The 20410-nt window shown below is 32.6% G+C and overlaps 2 protein-coding genes across 4 annotated transcripts; one reads left to right on the top strand and one right to left on the bottom strand.

Annotated features, from left to right (window-relative positions):
* Positions 1-1524: 1524 nt before the first annotated feature.
* LOC137830151 (protoporphyrinogen oxidase 1, chloroplastic) lies at positions 1525-6348 on the bottom strand. The gene is made up of 9 exons (XM_068637319.1): positions 5795-6348; positions 4942-5127; positions 4739-4823; positions 3851-3998; positions 3690-3770; positions 3428-3599; positions 2615-2774; positions 2358-2461; positions 1525-2015 (listed from the first exon to the last, which is right to left on the bottom strand). The coding sequence occupies exons 1-9, from the start codon at positions 6188-6190 to the stop codon at positions 1716-1718; spliced, it is 1632 nt and encodes a 543-aa protein (XP_068493420.1). The 5' UTR covers positions 6191-6348; the 3' UTR covers positions 1525-1715.
* Positions 6349-9141: 2793 nt separating this feature from the next.
* On the top strand, positions 9142-16245 carry LOC137830150 (meiosis-specific protein ASY3). Of its 3 annotated transcripts, none has more exons than XM_068637318.1 (11): positions 9142-9454; positions 9761-9836; positions 10444-11979; positions 12085-12208; positions 13259-13378; positions 13479-13533; positions 13644-13793; positions 13862-13920; positions 14228-14362; positions 15071-15162; positions 15891-16245. In XM_068637318.1, exons 2-11 carry the CDS (start codon positions 9804-9806, stop codon positions 15960-15962), a joined length of 2376 nt encoding a protein of 791 aa, XP_068493419.1. In that variant the 5' UTR covers positions 9142-9454; positions 9761-9803; the 3' UTR covers positions 15963-16245. The 3 variants fall into 3 exon arrangements, with proteins under 3 accessions (XP_068493419.1, XP_068493417.1, XP_068493418.1); XM_068637316.1 differs by having other exon boundaries at positions 10438-11979; XM_068637317.1 differs by lacking the exon at positions 9142-9454 and adding an exon at positions 9469-9684 and having other exon boundaries at positions 10438-11979.
* The last annotated feature ends 4165 nt before the right edge of the window (positions 16246-20410 follow it).

Below are 20410 nucleotides of genomic sequence, written 5' to 3'. Positions count from 1 at the left end.
TCACGTTCCTCTCCCTTAATACACATGAGTGATTGATTGGGTTAAAGTGGAGATCACTTTTGAACGAGATATCAGGCCAGATGAATGGCTCGAGCCTTTGATTGAGTTGAATGTTATCCTTGCATTATTCCCTCATTTCATGACTCCTCAATGTCTAAGAATTCGTTACTTGTTGAGGCGTTTAATGATGGGTCGTTTATGTTTATCCTTTCCCACATATTCTGCTGATGGTTGTTCTTCTTCATGGTGATTTGGTAGATTGTTTTGTTAATCTTCTTGACAGTCTTTACATCTAAGACAATCAACATACGTACTCGTAGTCTTGCAAATTGCTTTGTCTATTGAAACAAAAGTTGCCAATGTTGCTACAACCTTCTCAAAGCCTTCTCGTCCCCACACAAAAATAGGTAAACCCCAAAATCTTACCCAAGTCATTCACAGTTCTCCTCCACAACTTTGTTATATGTTAGCATTCCCATCCCTTTTGAGTAGCATTGTATTATCTCCAAGGTATATCTAACTTTCATGAATTTTATTCTCCCATGACGAGTCTTTCTCTTACTATCTTTGTGTTACAATTGTTGTGAATCCTACCTATAAGGTTGCTCGTGAGCCATTCTTCCTCGACCTCCTTCCTTAAGAATTCGATTTCTTCCCACTTTTGTGTGAAACTCATTGTTTATACCTCCTGAGAGGGCTTTTAGGTTAGACTTTTCACTAATTTTCTTCCTCCAAGCTTGGAAGTGTTTCATTTTATGTTTCACATATAACTTTATATTTCCGATCCGAATCGAATCCAACTGTTTCTCCAATGTCGTTGGATTATGAACCCGTGTGAATCTCACAAAGCCGAATCTTTACCCACTATTGAGCTTTCAAGATATGACAGAATTTTCCCCCATCTCTGAAAAAGTTTCTACATGTCATATTCACCGAAGTTGATAGTGAAATGGGAGAAAAAGAATAATGTTCTTTCCATTACAATTATATATGCTAAAGAAAATGATAAACCCAACGGAGACAAGGTCTAGGCGCTAGAGAGAAATTGATAGAAATTGACACAACGGAGACAAGGTCTGGGCACTAGAGAGAAAGGCCTTGACGCAACGAAGAAGCCATACAGGGGTAGCAAAAATGTAATCTTCTGAACTTTGAAGACGTATGCAAGACCTACAACAAATTTGGGAATTACCTTTTTCGAATAAAAGAGGATGTGACTTACTTTTTGTAGATTGCAGAAATCTGTATACAAATAGTCTCTTTTAAGGGCTTCGGTTCTATTGCTTAAACCAGAAAATCATTCTTTTCATCAGGTAGTCAACCCGAACTGCTACTCGATATGATCAGATAAATATACGAAGTTTTGATTATGCGTCTATAGACGATTTTGTGAATCCCACAAATATGTGATGCTGAGCGTAAATGGAATCGTCCAGTCCAGGGCCAGCGAAATCGCACTTGTTTATGATTGAACTGGAGATTTTGACTACCTTGACCCTCCTACATTAGAGGGAACAAATGGAATGATAAAAAAATAATAGCTACCAGTCCTCCTAAATACGTGATAAGTACATAATGAACAAAATAAAGTGGATTTTACATAATCTGCAGTAGAAGCCACCAAAAGCCTAACGAACGAATTTGAGAAACTGTGATTATTTCAATTCAATGGAACACGAGAGTTCCCACCCATTCCATGAAAACAAAAATTGCCACTATTTGTACACTCTACTTGTGAGATAATCGTTTACTTCAGCTGCCGCCTCATAAGCTCCCTCAACGCATCGTCCCAAGGCAACACCAGACACATAGTTACCCCCGAGGAAGAGCCCTTCAAACCCAGTATTTCTAAGAGAACCTTTAGCAACGTCTAGAAGATCAAGATGGCCAACTAAGAACTGGGGAATAGCTTGAGGCCACAGTCTCACCCCTAATACAAATGGGTCCTGGGCATTTGGGTTTATAAGGATTTTCCTCAAATCTCGATCAACTGCTTCAACAAGTTCACTGTCCGTCTGCCACAAACAAGACAATTTAGGAGGAAATAAAAAAGAAAGGAAACAAATCTGATTATACAGGTAGAGATACAACTATTTTTTCTTAAATAGGTTTTTTTTTTAAATATAGCAAATTCATGCTTTCTTCTGTTTACCTAATATGTTTATTTTAAAAATAAGCAGTTTTCTGCTTTTTTTAAAGAAACAAATCCTATACACATATTTAAAAAATGACTTAACAGTTCTTTACACCACCATCCCCGAAGTTTCCCATAAAAGCTACTGTTCACCCTATTGATTGCCATAACAGCTCAACCAATTCCATATATGTTAACACTTCATGTTTCTTATTAATGTCACCTTTTGTAAAATTCCAGTATTGGTAGCCCCTCCAATGTAATTCAAGAGTAGAACCCTTCCAGGTGGTGCTCGGTTGGGGAAAAGTGATGAGCTATAAATAGTTCCTGTCAAGCCCACAAATATGTTCTTATCATCAAACCTGTCAAAAACTGGAATGCACTCTACAGTCCGCAGTTCTAACATGAATGATAATTAAGAAGACGTGGAACTTATTGTGTCGAAAGACTTCACTTTTGCCTTAAAAAATTAATACTCGCCTAATGTCTCCACTCCTTGGGTACGGGGATGCAATTGACCAAACCCCTTCAATTCACCATCTATCAAGCATTCTGATCTAATAGCTTCTTTTGGATAGGATATGGAAACTGCAGCAACTGGAGGGTAATAAAACTTTGAAAGTGCATCTGCAGCAGCAGCCTGCAAGAGATATTAAAAGGTTGTCAGGAAATACAGCCCTCAATGTTCGCATTGGGAACTATCATGGCAAAAATTGGCCATTTATCAAACTAATTGGTTGAGATGCATTTTGTTATTTGACTTCAGTAAAAGCCCGTCACAGGAAATGTAGTTATTGTAGATATAACTTTCATTCTCATGGGAATAAGAGATACTCACCCTCGAAAACACTTAAAACATGAAACAAACACCCCCAGAGGTTTTTAGAAATATGACAATTCATATGCAAAGAAAAACTGAGCCCTGGAAAAACCATATCATGGATTAATTGTACCTTCCTTTGCATTATGTGTGAGGTGGTAGTGTTTGCACAGGAAATCAATTATGGCTCTGAAAGATCAGAGAATAATAAAAGTAGAGATACATGCAACCATAGGCACAAAAGCATATGCACATGCATGTGCCACTCACAACACACTCAAACAGAAAAGAGCCAAAGGCATGCAAACAAAGAAAACTAACGACCTACAATTAGGCATCAAAAAATGCCTGCTATAACTCCCACACCACACAATTTCAACAGGTCATATCACCCAAATTCAAGGATTCCACCCAAAAAAAGTCATTAATTAACAGAAATAAATTGCATAATCCCCTTAGAGGAAGAAACTTACCGACAAGGGACGCAGCAATGTACTAGCAACATGGGAAGGAATGGTAAGGACAACAGTTTTGCACTGCAAAGAAACCACACCTTCTGGTGTTTCATACGTCAAACTGTACTCTCCACTGTCCAGTTTACTAATATTTAAAAGCTTCCAAGATAACTTTACTTTGTTGCCTAATCTGTCAACAGGATCACAATTCACAAGGATTGTCAATCTGGAGAATAAGAGGAAATTAACTAGAACATTGGTACAAGGCTACATTTAGTACCTAGATGAAATAGCCTCTGGCAACATGGTAAGTCCCTTCCGGAAAGATCCAACAGTCTGACCCTTTGGTTTTGGCAGACGCCTACATGATTAATTGAATTAGTGAAACACTCCATAAACTATGGGGAAAATCCAGAAACTCCAGAACAAGTAAACTAGTACGGGTCTCGAGGTGGTTTTGAAGCTGCATTTCTCTCTTGTATTGCTTTGAAAGCTCCACCAATAATGCTACCACCATTTTTTTCCAGCCTCCAAACTTTGCCGAATGCTGCTTTCATACTTAATTTTGAAGGATCACCTGCATAGACCCCTGTATATAACAAAATTAAGGTAAGAAACAGGATTTTCAACAAAGACTGCTAAACAAAAAAGTAGAAATATACAAATGGAAGAGAAAAAGCATGAGATAAGCTCATCACTGATTAATAAGTAAAGAAAAAGTGTAAGACGCAGTCAAGTCTTTTATGGGACATTGCGGCTGACTTACATAAGATCTGTAGTAAGTGCTTGTCCAATTGATTATTTGTACATATACTTCAATAGCATTTATAAGAGGAAAAAAAGGAAGAAAGAAAATAGTAATATTTTGTTAATATTACTTGATAATGTGGTAAAACCAAGTTTAAATGTTGTCAAAACCACCACATGCTATGAATCGTGATGAACTAACTATAACATATCGGACTTGCTTCTTGACAAGTTATTCCCCTTTCCCAGGCCACAAAAAATTCCCAAACAGGAAAATCACGCTTTCAGTTTAGTTTTGCATGGTGGACCAAAGGACCACTGAATAATAATTAGAACAATACTGAACAGCCTCAAAAAGTGGTCACTTATTTTTCAAGTACCATTATGAACATAGAAATATAGCCATAAATTAAGAAAAAAAATTGCCCCATATGAAAATTTTCAAACTCAGTTTTCAAAAGACAGGTTAGAGAATGCGTAAGAAACTTCGTTCCAGAAAACTCTACCAGAGCATAATCATAGAAGGTTTGTTAGAGGTTAACAAACAAGAATATAACAGAGCAAACAAATTAATGCTCTTACCTGAACAAAAAGGCTCTATTAATCGTTCAAAGACTTCATCACCAAGGTTCCGACGAACAAACTCTTCAACCGATTCCTCATGACCCTGTTACCTTTGTCAACATTATATTACATGAGAAAACCAAATTAAGAACATCTGCATTTCATCCTTTCGGATATTGCATTTGACACCGACATAATCAAAGAAACGAAAGAAGGCACACTGGAGGAGGAGGCCGAATTCCAAGCGCACCAAAGCCAGCTCTGATCTTTCCACCAAGGCTCATCAAGTCAAAGAAAGGCAAATCAGACGGCTTCCCAGGCACGGGCTTCAACTTTCCATTCCACAACACAAACCGAGGTGCATTAGGATCCCCCAGAACAAGTTCGTCCTTTAAACCACTGTCCACCTACAAAATGCAACAACAGAAATCACGTTAACAACAATTCAACCAGAGACACTAAGTGTATGTTTGGATGAGCAATGGGGAAATTGATTTTAAATGATATTGTTTTAAAAAAAAAAAATGGTTAAAATGAATTTTGACATGATATGATTTTTGTTAGATTTTTTTATTATAAAAGAACATTAGTCATAAAGCTCACTAGAAATTTTGTTTATCTTTTTTTTAAGGATGTGTTTGAATAAATTTCTTCACAAATATTTCTAAGAGAATAAAATAAAAATAAATAAAACCCCATAAAGTAAAATAAAATTGTGCAAAAGCAATTTTTTGAGAATCAAATTTTTATTTATAATCAAGCTAGTTTCATTTTATGCAAAATTTTATTTCATTTGTTTCATCCTCTAGTAGAGCTTATCTCCCAAAAACCTTAAAATTGTTTCATCTAATAATCAAATCCAAACTCATAATCAAATCCTAAACATGATCTGAAATCACATTAGCTGGTATTTCAACTTGATTTTGGGAAACCAATGGGAAAGCAAACATGCACTCAATTGTGTTACAAATCTCACATTGACTAGTCATATAACCAAAATAAACCGGGACAACCCTCACTCCAAGAGGTTGAGTTAGCCACAATCCCAAATTGGGCAAAAGAAACATTACATACCACCATGGTGAGCATTGGATCAGAGGGCTGAAAACTGTTGGGACCTTCTTCCCAGAGATACCCGTCCCTCTCCAGCGTGGTGATGTTACCTCCAACGCGGTCTCGGGCCTCAGTCACGACGACGTTGGATTTGGCGTGTTTAGTGGAGAGGGCCTGGGCGATGCAGAGGCCGCTGATGCCTCCGCCGACGACTACGCAGTCGACGGGGGCGGAGTCTCTGGTTTTGGGCGGAGATGCGGTGGATTCCTTGGCAATGGAGCAACGAATAATAGGGTTACGGTGAGAGGAAGGGAATTTTCGAGGGGGTGAGGTGAAGAAGGAGGTTGGGGAATGGAGGGAGGGGCGGAGAAGGGTTTGGTTTGGCGGGAATAGGATGTCGTTGAAGACGGTTGCCATGGCGGGCGCACAGTGGAGAAGGAGGAACTAACGGCAGCACTTATCTTCGACCTGTGCTACAGACAAGGAAAATGGGAAACACGCTAAGATTCTTTGATTTGCTATATGAAAAAAAAACTCTTTAACACTTACATCATAAGTTTACTTATTGAATGTTTGACGTCACATTTAAGATGATAATAGTTTTGTTGCTGCCCACATTTAAGATTATTTATGTTTACAAACAAATAAACTTTTGTCACTTTTTAGAAATACCTTACAAAAATTAAAAAGTAGTTCTTTTATTAATTAATTTGTATATAACTTTTAAAACAATATTTTTATTTTATGTATAATTAATTTTAATTTAAAAAAAATATTCTTATATTTTTCTTATCACCCATTCCAAGTGGAGTTATATTCTTATTAATTATAAGTCTATTAGAATTTACAATTTTTATTTATTTATCATAAGAATGTCTCCCTAATAATTGTATGAGTCTTTGGTTATGATACACTAGATCAAGGATTATACATAGTGTAGTTTTTTCACTTAAGAGCATAATGGTTAATATGCTGATATATCTGAAAGTATATAACTAATATTTGTGTTTGTTATAAATTTTATTATATTTATAAACTACCATATTTTTTTATACAACATAATCTTTGCGCATTTTTTTCTTCTATATTGCATAATGTGTTTTTAGTTTACATTTACTACTTTATATGGTTAAATTAAAATATTCAACAAAGAATATTCAAATTAGAACCAACATTATTCTTAGAACTCGATAATAAACAAAATAAAATCAATCAAAATATGAAAGAGTGTGTTGATGTAGCTCCATGAGTTGATTGTGAAATATGGTATGTAATTCATCTTTAAGTGGAAACTTGTTATTTTATTGATTTTCTTTTCAATGTTCTGAGAGAACTTTGGTGTCAATGTCATGCGATGAGGTTGAGGTTGTCATCACAAATTATAACGAGACGAGAAGGTGTTTTACTCATGATAACTGGGAAACTTCAAATAAATTATATCTTATTATTGGTTAACGGTATTTCAACAATAAATATTGATCACATCGATAATCTCTTTAAACACAAGCTAAACTATGGAAATACAATAACCGTGTGTGGTTGGGATAAAGTGAAATTGTTGGAGCTCCAAATGATAGTTCACGACAAAAAAGATAAAATTGTGAAAGACAAAATAAAAAATAATATAAATTATTAAATTAATTAGCTAATAAAGTCTTATATAAATTTTATAACATAATGAGTGTCATTCCTTAATTTTTATATAATAAATATGCAGGGTGAATGTAGATAGTTTATGATGTTAAAGTATTCCCTCGTTCTATTTGATTTATATTTAAAAAATATAAGTTCAATAATATCTTTAAATTTTAAATATGAATATATACTAGACTTAACTTAACATATATCATTTCAAATATGTATTTTTATTACCTTTCATCCCAAAATTAGTGTAACTTTAATTTGTATTTATTGCAATTAGGAAATGTTAAAATGTGTGTGGTTTGTTTCAACATATGTGAAGTGATATGCGTGGAAAGTTGATGGTGGGCTAGAATGTTTTTACTTATTCTCTCAAATGTAATATTTGATATAAAAGTGAGCAAGAGAATCTTGAATTATCCAAAATATCATTTTGTCAAACCTCTTGTGCAATTGGAGTGTCTCATGCGAAGTTCAAGAGTTGTCTACAATGTTTTTTTTTTTTTTTCACAAAACAAGCCAACGAATGGCCAATTAACAAACCATTTGTTAATTTTCTATGGCTACATAATTGACCATATAGCCTGTATTATTGTAACTTTAAAATATCACAATTGTTGCAAGAGCCTATATAATCGAGTATGTAACATCCATAACCAAAATTTATCCATTTTCATGCATTATGCCCATGTAATCAATCATCTATTTAGTATAATGATAATGTAGATTAGTTGGGGCACATATAAATGTATTAAATGGAATATAATCTACTTACTATAATTGATTGTGTACCCATTTTGAATTCAAAATCTAGTGCAAAATTGAATTTAAACAATATAATTTATCTATTGCCCTTTTATTTATTTAGGTGCAAAGACAATATGATAATTGCATAAAAAAATATCATATTTTTTTATATTTCAAATCAATCACATACTCTATACCTCAATTGAAAAAACCTTATCATAAGTTTGGTTTGAACAGACAATAATTAATATTTATCTTAAATTAGAACAAATTATCTATAATAAAATATGTATTTCACGCATACAAACAAATGCAAATTAATTACAGTGTGTTTTCTATACAAATCTTATATCACTTCTTAACAAACATGCATAATCTTATAAGTCTTATAACTTATGATGCAATCATCAATAGACAACTAAATGAATGATCTATTGCCTTTATTTTAAAAGAATAAGTTAATACATTAGTTTTGTTCAATTATCTTATAGGGAAAAGGAATGTTCTTAAAGAATATCCATAAATATTTTTTACAGTCAAATAATGAAGTATAAAAGTGTTAAAAGTTACAAAATTCATCAAAATGGCACATTCACATAAGAAAACACCACTAATTGCTTTGTTACACCTCGTTTATAGTACAAAGATTTGACAACATATAAAAATTGATCAAGCTATAAGTAATGGGAGGTATCATATATAAAAAGTCTAAAAGATGAACTAAATTTAATATTCCACAACATAATCCTATCATATGAAGGAAGAAGGAGAAAAAAAATAAAAGATGTGGAAATAATAAATAATTTAAAAAATCCTCAATACAAAAGGAAGAAAACACTATGAATATATAATAGAAAAATAAAAATATTAGTGATTTATAAAAGTTTAAATATTAAAGAAATATATAAAACAACCCCCGCAGTTGTATGTATATATATCTTTTTATTTTTATATTTTATTTTTTAATAGTCACGCGGAATGTGAATCATGCAAATCGGAGGACGATTGAACTCATTCACATACTTTTCCCGCCTTTTCTCTTCAGTTTTGATTCCATTCTTGCATTTCAGCAAATCAAATTTACATCCCTCAATTCCATTTCATAGTCATCGCTCTAATTGTTTCTTTTTTTCGTGCAACTCGCAAATCTCTAATCTATATAATACTCTTTCGACATTGTTTTGGTTCAGATTGATTTTACACTCTAGCCTTGTCTCCTTCCAATTGTTGAGATCGTTTCTACGTTCTGACTCCGAATTCTTCAATTCCCCTTTTTCGAGGGTTTTTCGTCAGGTAATCGAACGATTTGTATGCTTCTCTTTCTTGAGTTTTGAGGTTATTATTTCCAGTCTGTGTTAAGGATATTTTAAGACTGATGGTTTCTTTATGTTCCGCGTTGTGCTGACTTTGAACGGAGGCTTCGTGAGCAATGGGTTTCTCTCATAGTTTTCTGAAAATTGTACCGGGTTTTGTGTGGATTTGTTCTATTCATTTTATTTGGTTTTGTTCTTACTTTTTTTCAGGTTAGTTAATGACGCCGTTGCTTAGCTTAAATTGCAACTTTCACTTTATTTGATTTTGTTCTTACTTTTTTTTCAGGTTAGTTAATGAGGTATTGGCTTTTCTAAACCAGCAACTGAAAATGGATATTGAAGCGCGTCAAGTTTTGCATGATGTAAGTGGTTACAACCTTGATTTGGCGAATTTTCTGATTTGACTTAATTTGGTCACTATTGGTGTGCTCCTTCGTTAATTAATTTATAATCAGTATGAAACATTGTCATTGGATAGTTGATTTGTTAGCATAAGTTTGTTCACTGTGAATTGTTCATGTTAGTTTGTGCTTGCCATTTGTTCTGATGCAAATGCAACTTGAGTGTTCTTGATATTTTTTTAGCAGTGTTTAATACCACCTTTTCTCCTGTGCACAAGACTCTTATGGCTACGTCATAAGAATTTAGAAATTCAATTTAGTTAGAGATATTAAATTAGTTATTAATTTGTATCATTTTTATTATTGAGATTCTGAGGACGTTATGCATGAAAAGCAATTATCGCAATAGACAATTAGGAAGAGACTTTAGAGAAATAGCAGTAAAAACAAACTACCCTTAAAAGTTCTAATTAAAAGGACCAGGCATTAATAAATAAACTGTCTGTTATTTTCCAGAGCCCTGTTTGATGTTAATGGCAACGACCAATTATAATTGTAGTTATGTTTGTATTACTGAGGGACAAAAGGTCTAGATATTCATGGATTTGAACTATGTATTCAGGAGCAGACTAGTGATTGTAGGAGTTTTGGCAGCAATATCCGTTCGTCCAGCCAGACACGGAAAATTTCTATAGGAGTCATGGCAGATTCAAAAACTAGCACAAGAAATGGAAGCACGATAGGGGGCGGGGCTGTCGTGCCAAATACAGAAAGGGAAATCTCTACTGTGGGAAATTGCCCTGGAGAAAAAAGCGAAATTGAAGGAGTAACACCTTCCCTTAATATAAAGCATTCTGGAGGTCCACGAGAGCTGAAGTGTTCTTGGATCTCCAAATCCTTTTACCACAGAACACCTACTTCTGAGGCCATTCTTCAAGCCAACCAAGCCTCTAGTTTACTAGTCTCTCCAGTTGGCGGGGACGAGCCTAATGGAATAGAGCGTGCAGCGGAGAAACATTCGGTTCAGCTTTTCTCATATCAGACATCAATTTTAGCTTCTAATAATTACAAAAAGTTTGATGCGGACGCTGCCAGAATAAAGGGAAGGAAGGACGAGACCACTGACAAGGTAAATGAATTTACATTTACCACAGCACAACAAGTCTTCGAGTCAGACAAAACCAACCCAGAAGACAAAGTAAATAGAACAGAAAACAGAACCGAGAATTTGAGGATGAAGCTTTGCCAAATATTGGGGACCACTTCTTCTCACAAGAGTCGACATTCAGGTTCTCCCGCGCATAACAAGGACGAGGAAAGTTTGCCGCTTAAGCAGCGTTTGAACGATAAGGAAAACAAATGTGCTAAGACCATACAAAATTCGGATACTATAGAAACTGATTCTGAAAATCCTGATTACACCCTTAAGAGGCCAGTAACTCGTTCTTGGAGCAGAAAGAAAACGTCTTCCAAAAAACTATCGGGAAAAGATAAAAGTGGCCCATCTTCAAAAAAGACTGAGAAGCAAGGAGAAAAAAGTATATTTTCTTTTAAAGAAAAACGGATTGGGAGGCGAGATGCTTTTCCTGATGATGGTTCCTTGAAGAAAAAGAATCAAAGAAAGAATTCAACGCTTGAGAAAAATAAGGTCTGCGTAATTGAATGTGACACCGCAGATAAACTTCATCAACACACTTCGAAGACTGATCTACCGCTGCATGACCAGACAACATTTTCACTTGGAAAAATAGCAGGTGGATTTATTGGTCGCTTACCTGAATATCAGACAAAATGCCCTCAGACTGAGAAAATAAACCAGGATAGAGAATTTTACCAGCCACCAATTGTAAATACAGATCAGCATGGAGAACCTGAGGTTTCAGAAAATGAAAACCAGCAAGAAGATAGAAGTAGCCCAGTAATTCAGAATGTTGCTTCTAAGTTAGAAGATGATTTTCCAAGTCCTACATTTCAAATTAAGACACCGATTTTAAGTTTTTCTCCAGAATCAACACCAAATACAGGCGGAAAGGAAAATGATATAAGTAGTCCAGCATCAACTGAAATAACATTTTCTCTGGGAAGCATTCATAGTTTAAGAAATCTCCAGGCTTCGGAGCCAGACTTCAACATCAACGGGCTAGGAGAACAAATGCAACCTTCTGTATCCTTATCACATCAAAGGACTCAAGTTGATAATTTTGACTGTTTTGGAAGTGAACTGGAAGTGTAGTGTTTCTGTTTTTTGCCATTCCTTATTAGATTTCAGGATATGGAAGAGATCGAGTCTTTTATTCCCAGAAAAGATAAATCTTCCGAGACAGAGAAAAAAGAGCACGGTGGTTTATGTGATTCATCATCTGAAGAGTTAAACTTTGAAGGATATCGTGAAGGTTTGAGTTTCATTAAATAATAATACATACATTAATCTTTTGCATATTCTGAATTAAATTTGCAGGAGATCTTACAGAATCAGCTGCACTTCTTTTCAAAGGCTGATTTTAAGTATAAATCCCATCTTAAAACTAAGTTAAATTGGATTAAGCACCCAGTAGACACAGAAACTAAAATAATCCTTCTATAATTTATGCTCACTTAAAACCCTGGAAATAATGAGCACGTTTCTTTCATTAGACTGATTCATCTCCCATTTTCTTCTGTTTCCATGGGTATTTTCTTTTAGATTCCTAATCACTCGTTTTAGCAGAAAATGTGTTTTCATAGGAAACTCCAAAGAAATGGAAGGTTCCTACATGGTTTGTTCTTAATGAAAGGGAAATGCATGGAAGTTACTGGCTGGGTAGAAAACAACATCATCAACAAAAAAATAGAAGATTCCTACAAGTAGGGCAGTTACATGTAAAGAATGCTATAAAAATTTCTCACTTGGTAGAAAATTATATTTTTTTTTGTAATTTCCCAAGGTCTTTACTGTGTATAGCATGTACCTAGTCCTTCATAACGTCTAATCTGAGACTGATATCTGCTCTATGACGATTAGTTACTGTTGTTCCTTATACAGTGTTCGGGTGACCTTCTATGTCCACTGGTCTTGTTAGGTTCTTACACCTGTTTAGTCCTTATTTCGAAAGGATCATCTACCAAACCAAAGCAAAACGATAAGGTGGGAAGGGGAGGGATCCACTGGTACGGAGTGATTGTTGATGGCTCTTCCAGTAGATTAGTTTCGAGGAATGAAACAAATTCATTGAACTTGATATGCCATGAATAATTAAAATGCATCACATATAATTTTTAGTGGAATTTGCATTACCTGCCATCTAAAATCTCTGTATTACTTTTAGTTATCTGATGCACATGCTGGTTTTACTCTAGTTGCACAAGCTGTTATCAGAAATTCTGTGTTTTTCCTCCCTTGTATACTGTTATGTCCTTTCGAAGAAGAGCCATATCTTAGTTGCATCTAAATTATGTTAGTGAAGGTTCAAGAGTAAGACATGCTTCAGAGAGGAAAAGTTTTGCTCTTCATCCAAAGAAAAAGCTGTGCAAGCATGAAAACGGTAAATTTAACGATAGGAGCCCAGCTTCAGCGTCTTCAAAAGGTAGTAAATTCACTTTGTACTTGATATTTATTTATTTCTGAATATGCTATTAAGATATATGCACTTTTATGCTATAATTTACACAAATGATTTGGTACAGGAGACAGTGATTGGATTGGTGAAGCTTCTGAGCAGAATCAAGATGGGTTTGCAAGGTGCTTTATCTTTTTTCGTGAAAAACTTATCAATGAATCACCAGAACAATATAAGTTGCTACTCATGCTTGCATAATATTTTAACTGTATCATTCTTGTCAATTTGATAGAGCTGTTGAACTGTTAGCCTTGGAATTGGGCAAACTTCAGAGCAAACTTAAGTCGATGACAAGTCAGAAATCCTCAGAAATTTTGAAGTCTGTTGCAGAAGAAATACATCTGCAGCTGCAGAATGTTCATTTCCAAATCCAGACAGACATGTAGGTGTATTAGACTGATGAATTCTTAAGCTTCCGATATCTTACGCTTTAGTGTTTTCTTGTTTCAGGGGAAAGCTTACAAATCTCAGTAAATCAAAGAGAAAACGGCAGGAAACTAGATTTGAAGGTAACAAAATCTGTAGTTTTTTTTGAAAAACAAAACTTCTATTGAATCAACAAAAAAAGTTTAACCTTCCATAAAGGCAAAACAAAGGAATTATAAAGAAAAAAAAAACTAAGAAAATCCTATGAACAACAAATAACTTATATATATACCTATCACCACCTCTGAATTTTATATTCATCGTTTTCCTCATATTTTCTTTTCTTTAGTGGCATTTTCTTGCCATATGATTTTATTACTTTGTGTGTAGATGTTTTCTCTTTCTTCCTCCGTACCTTTTTTAACCTTCTCTTCCTCTAACAAAACGTAGACCAACAGAAACAGTTGAGGTTAATATACAATAGATTCAAGGAAGAGGTTAATCAGCATCTACAGGATTGCAGATGCACTGTTGAAGATCTTGAAGCAGACCAGATAGAGATCAAGAGAGCCATCGAAAAGCAGAGTATGAAAACATAGTATTTGTATTACCTTATTTTATGTTTAAAATAACTTATAATTAAAATTTAATTGTAATATTTTTCAAAGGTAGTTTTTCCCAGATAATTAATGTAATCCAAATATGCAAAAGACGTCCTTTGGATTCATATACGCCCTTTGGTTTTTAAGTGCAATATATCTATAAATAAGAGCTCAAGGCTCGCGTTCAATTCAGTTTTATATGAAAAAAAAAGGAGTAACGAAATGGTGTTTATGACTATTAGAGTTGGAATATAGGGAGTAGTGCAACTCTTTCATATTTCTTCCCCCTTTTTGAGCAAATAAAGGTATAAATTTCAAATCGCCAGAGCCATGATACAGTTTGCGGATATTTATGTCATCTTCTGTATCCTTTCTGTTAACCATTTTGTTTTACAATTTTAATTACGTGAAGATAGTGTCAATGTATTACTGTGACAAGTTTTTCAATTTTGATGAAAAGAGTCTCGATGTATTATGCAACAAAAATTGTGGACAATTACATCTATATGATATTTTGGAAAGAAAACTACTTGAGCAACCACTTCGTGGTTGGCTCGATAAGGGATTAAAGCTCGGGAGAGCTCTTAGATCGAGTCTCTTGCTATGAAAAGAAAAGAAAAAAACCACCGTTTGTATTATTGGTAAGTATCATTTTGGTTGTGGCCTTATTTTGAATATATTTTGTTTATAGGAGTAGCACATAAGAAGCTTCTGTCGCAAGTTGAAGAAGCAATGCAGATCCAACTTGATGACGCTCAAAGGAAAATCAGACTCACCCAGGAGGCAAGTATTTGTTACACGCAGTTGCTTCATCCTCTTATGATTTTATATGTATGTGTTCGTGATTCGTCATCAATCAGTCGCATAATTCTCGAATTACTAGTGTAATGGTACAGTGCACCATACTATTGCGTTAAGTTATTCTTGAATCACGGGTAATGATATTTGTCCGCCTAAAAATGTGGTGAACTGATGTTAAAAGTGGAGAAAGAAAAAAAAAGGTAGAGAGAGAAAATGGTAAATATGATGCATGTGATGAAAAAAGGGGGGAAATAGGAATGAAAATGACGTGAAAGAGAAAATAGGTTGATAAGAACTTTGTCTTGAAGCATTGTCCGCAAAACTACAGTAATTGAAGCCTGCAAATGCAGGACGGCCAACCATTTGGATTATGCTTGTTAGGCAGAGATACTCTCCAGCCAAATCACCATGAAGCCAATATCCTGTCATATCTTAGCTCTTCATTGATGATGGCAGCAATTAACGAGGAGATAATAAAATGAATAATTTTTTATTTTAGCTGTAGAGAAAAGATGGATGGAGAGGCAAGGCAAGTTAGAATCCGTACACGTAAAGAAAATAAAATTCGAACATTAAGTTTTGTTGGGACCAGACTCTTTTTTATTCCCTTGCAGTTCAGCTGCCATTAGTCGTTCTGTTTAGATTTTCCTTTTCCTTATTCATTGTCATTTGTTTACAACATTGTTAACCATCCTTTTAAATGGATGCAGAAGGCAAGAGGGAAACTTCTACAATTGAAGCAAGTAATAGCTATGTGCTTGAAAGAAGAAATACTAAATTGATATGATTTCTTCTGATTCCTTGCAAGTAAGGAAGTTTGCTCTGAAGGAAGCGCGCCTTGAGATTTCGCGGTCCTTAAGACTGGAATCATTAAAGATTTCTATGTACGTAATATTATGACCCCTCCCTCTTCTTTTAACTGCATAGAATAGATGATTTTGGCCTAGTTCAAGTAACATCACCTAAACTTTCTTTTATCAAACTTGAATACTGGGTCTATTGTGTGTGATTTGTGGATAAAAAACATTTACAAGTGTCATTGAGATAGTTATTGTTTTCCCTTTATCATTTTCTGATTTTCCAACTGCAATTTGGCGGGTTCTCTATACTGTTTTTACAACTTATATTTTAAATGCATGCTGTTTGAATTTTAGGCCAAAAAGATGTTTGAGTTTTGTGACACAGTTGGTTAAAGGAAAACAGTGAAACAAATAGAAATATTTTGTTTAGCTTCTTTAAAGTTTGTTTGTTATGTTTCAAAAAGAATTCTTTGTTTGTGATGGGAAGAGAGAAGAAATAATTACTGCAGTGTTGAAAATAATAAAATTTTGGGTCATTCTAAACGTTGAAGTGGTTCAACAAAAGAGAAAAACAAATATATATATATATATATATATATATATGGATGATGAAAGATATTTTTTTTAAGTTGAAAAATAAATGAATGATCGTAGATTATTTTATATTCAAATTTTTTCTTTAAAGTTTTTATGCTATTTATTTTGATGATTATTATGTACAATTCTATACGCCTAAACATATAATCAACAACAATGTAATAATCATAATCAGTTTACCCTCTTCCAGATAAAGTACAAAAATTACCCTTATAATGAAAAACAATCGAATATTTTCTCATATCGTAATATATGGCTTTTACATAGAATTGATAATTGTTAACATAAAATCTCAATGACACAATCAATTTTTCTAATATGATTATCATGAATATATGTATTTTTTAAAATAAATTGTAATTATTATTATTGCTGCACTTTATTTAAGAATAACATTTATAAGTAACTTTTAAAAAAAAGTAATAAATTTACAAAATATGTATAAAGGAAGTTATGTATTTAGTTATGATGATAAATAAGTTTTAGTTTTACTTATCTATAAATTAATGTCTCGAAAACTTTTTTTTAAACAATTCTTCTAACTATGATACGATTTTATACTAGTCACCCTCTTAAAAATATCAAAACAGTTTATTAAGGGGACGAAGTTCCCACATTTTGTACCAACGACTTATTAATAGTAATGCATTAATACAAACTCTATTGTATTTCAGTTATTGTTGTAAAACCCATACGTACTTGGATTGATGTTTTCACCCATTTGATATTTGGATAAAAAAAATGTAATCAATCTGATATGACTGGTGGATCAGACAAGCTATACGAAAATTAGATTATTTGATTTGATGAATTAAAACAAACTATCATTTTTTAAAATACTATATATATATACATATTAAATCTATTTAGAGGGTGCTATTATTATTATTTAGTTATGACTTATCTTATTATTAAATTTTTTATTTTGGATATTATTTACTACAATAATACTTTGAATTAGGAATTTATATAAGTTTTTATTTTAAAAAATCTTTGGTTTAATTATATCAATTAAATTATTAATTATCATCTTAATTTAATTATTTTTTTAGTAAAGTTCCTTCAATTAGGATTATATATTCTGTTCATATCTATTCTTGAATTAACATTTAGTTGTATTTGTTTTTATTTGATTATTAGGGGATTTTCCTTTATTAGGAAAGGATTTTGTAAAATTACTAGATGTATCCTCCGTTTATAATCATGATCTTATGTTTCCTTAGTGGTTATGAGAGCCAATATCATCCAACTTTTATTTCTTTTTCATTTGTTAAATGGTTCAATATCAAAATCAGATCTATCAATGTTCAGCAGTAATATTATTTAGAAATATCATAATAAGATCTCTAGATACTTAATATTTCAATTTTTTATAATTAAATTATTTAAAAAAATTAAAATAAGACCTAACTTTATAAAAACTTGACACTATTATTTTAAATTTAATAATATTTAATTGTATCTTATCTTTTGACCTTATCTTTATCATTATATTAGTAATGTTTTTTTTATGAGTTACATATAGGTTCAACGCCAACTAATAATATATATGGAAAGTTGTCTTTTTTAATTATGTAAATGGATAAGTTGTGTTTATTATGGAGAAGTCGTATGAACTTGAGATGACTTTATTAAGATGAAAGGTGAAGTCGTGTGACTTAGAAACAATTTCAGAGTGAATGATGAAGTCTTATGAAACATGAACTACTTTACTTAATGCAACAAATTTATTTTAACATATTAAATGAAGTAGTGTGAAGTCATGAGAATTTTCATTATTAAAGGTTACATTGAAATTCTTAGAAAGTAGAACAACTTCTTCCAAACTTGCCATTTGTCTTCTAACATTTTGCAAGTCTTACTTTGGTGTATGATAATTTATGTTTGACACACATTTGTTTTCTTGAGAGTGTGACATGGTACATGAGACTAAAGTGGATGAGTGAGAACGCCATTCATAAACATTCATAAGAAAAAGTTGAGAGTGAACTATAATTTTGTTTTCATTAATTTATTTAATTACAGAAACACTAGAGAAAATCTAGCAAGTACTTGTAAAAATTATTTAAAAACAATAAGAAGTTGTTTTTTATTGATAATGAATAAATTGAATAATTTGGAGTATTTTGAGGGATACTTCAACTCTTATATAAAAAGAGTCAATCAAACATTCCTAAGGCTTTCAGAATGACCTTTTACCAAACTTACCATTACCCCGAACAAAATTAGTCCACTTTAAACAGAATGACCATTACTATACATGTACAATAATGAATAAAAGTGCTTAGTATAATCATATGCTTACTCATATCTCTATACCTCATATCCTCAATTACTTTATATTTTTAGCTTTACATGTAATTGAGTTTAGGCAACTTATGAGATCTAAAACTCAATCAAAATATGAAAATTAACGGATTTTACCTTGCTAGTCAATCAAGATCAAACTTTAATATAATATGATTTCTTTGCTTCTTAATTTTTGCAACTATATATGGTCACACACATACATGTCCATGCCTTGTTTCCATCTGTCTTCACCCTGCAAGAAAAGAATTGATAAAAGTGACTTTTTAACTCAAATTTGCATTGTTGTGATCTCGTTCATCCAATTAATACAATCATTCAACACAATAAAAAAAAAAAAAAAATTATGAACAAATGATTTACTGTTTCTAGTTTTTAACCACATAGGAAACAAAAAAACACTAGAAGTCATATAGCTTTTCTATCTAAATTATCCATAGTTAACATTTATTTCTAGACATTCTTGAAAGTAAGCATTTATTTAGTTTTCAAAACACTATAAAGTTATAACAAGGGTTCATAGAGTTATGTGAAGAAGTCATCCTAGATTCTAACAACTTCGGTATAACCTTCTACAATAAAAATTGTTATGGCTTGATATGATTTCACCTAGTTTATTAAAACAAATTTGTTATATTAAATAAAATCGTTTTTATTTTACATGACTTTACATCTGTTTAATAAAATCGTTTCAAGCTTCCCCTTGTATGATAAGTTCTTTTATGAGCCATATTCTTTTATATTATATGGTAAGGTGGATAAGGCCGAAATAAGATGATGATTTTTCATAAAATTTTCCGTTGATCAAGTGGTTGAGAATGGGAATGTGAAAATGGATCGTACGGTAGGAGTGAGTGGGGTCCCACACCACAAAGTACAGACAAGGAGACGTTGGGACACGTGAATCCAGTGACGTTACCACGTGAATCCTACGTACCTTCCTTCTCCTCATTATCTAATTCAAATAACTTGTAAAAAGACTGCTTTTAAAGTCATGACAGTGAAAATATAATATAATATAAAATTTATTTATTTATTTGTAATTTATATTTATATTTTTTTGTGAATATCTTATTCTTAAATAAAAAAGAGAAATAAGTGTCCACTTTATTACAATATAAAAAATGTAAATATTATTTATTAAAAATATAAGAGATATGAATGTTTATTAAAAAAATCAGTGGATATAATTATTATTTTATTAGAAAAAATAATGTTTATTTAAAAAATGAATGACATTTTAGTGTCATATATTATTAAAAACAGAAGGAATATGTATCCAAAATTTTCCTTGTTAAAACTAGAAGGGTGTCCCAAGTAAAATATGAGAGAATATAAAATATATACTTTTTCCTTAACTCAAATATACTAAGCAACTATATGATTCCTTCCTTATAATTTTTCTGATAAAAATAAAAATTTGAGTTAAATATGTTTTAGGATTTAACTTTTTTTATCAATTTTAATCTTAATATGTATATTTAGAAACAATAACTTTAATCATTACTGTAAAAAGGCGCAATTAA

This window comes from Phaseolus vulgaris, chromosome 7, assembly GCF_000499845.2.
Source record: "Phaseolus vulgaris cultivar G19833 chromosome 7, P. vulgaris v2.0, whole genome shotgun sequence".
Taxonomy (NCBI): Eukaryota; Viridiplantae; Streptophyta; class Magnoliopsida; order Fabales; family Fabaceae; genus Phaseolus; species Phaseolus vulgaris.
This window is presented reverse-complemented; position numbering and strand designations above follow the sequence as displayed.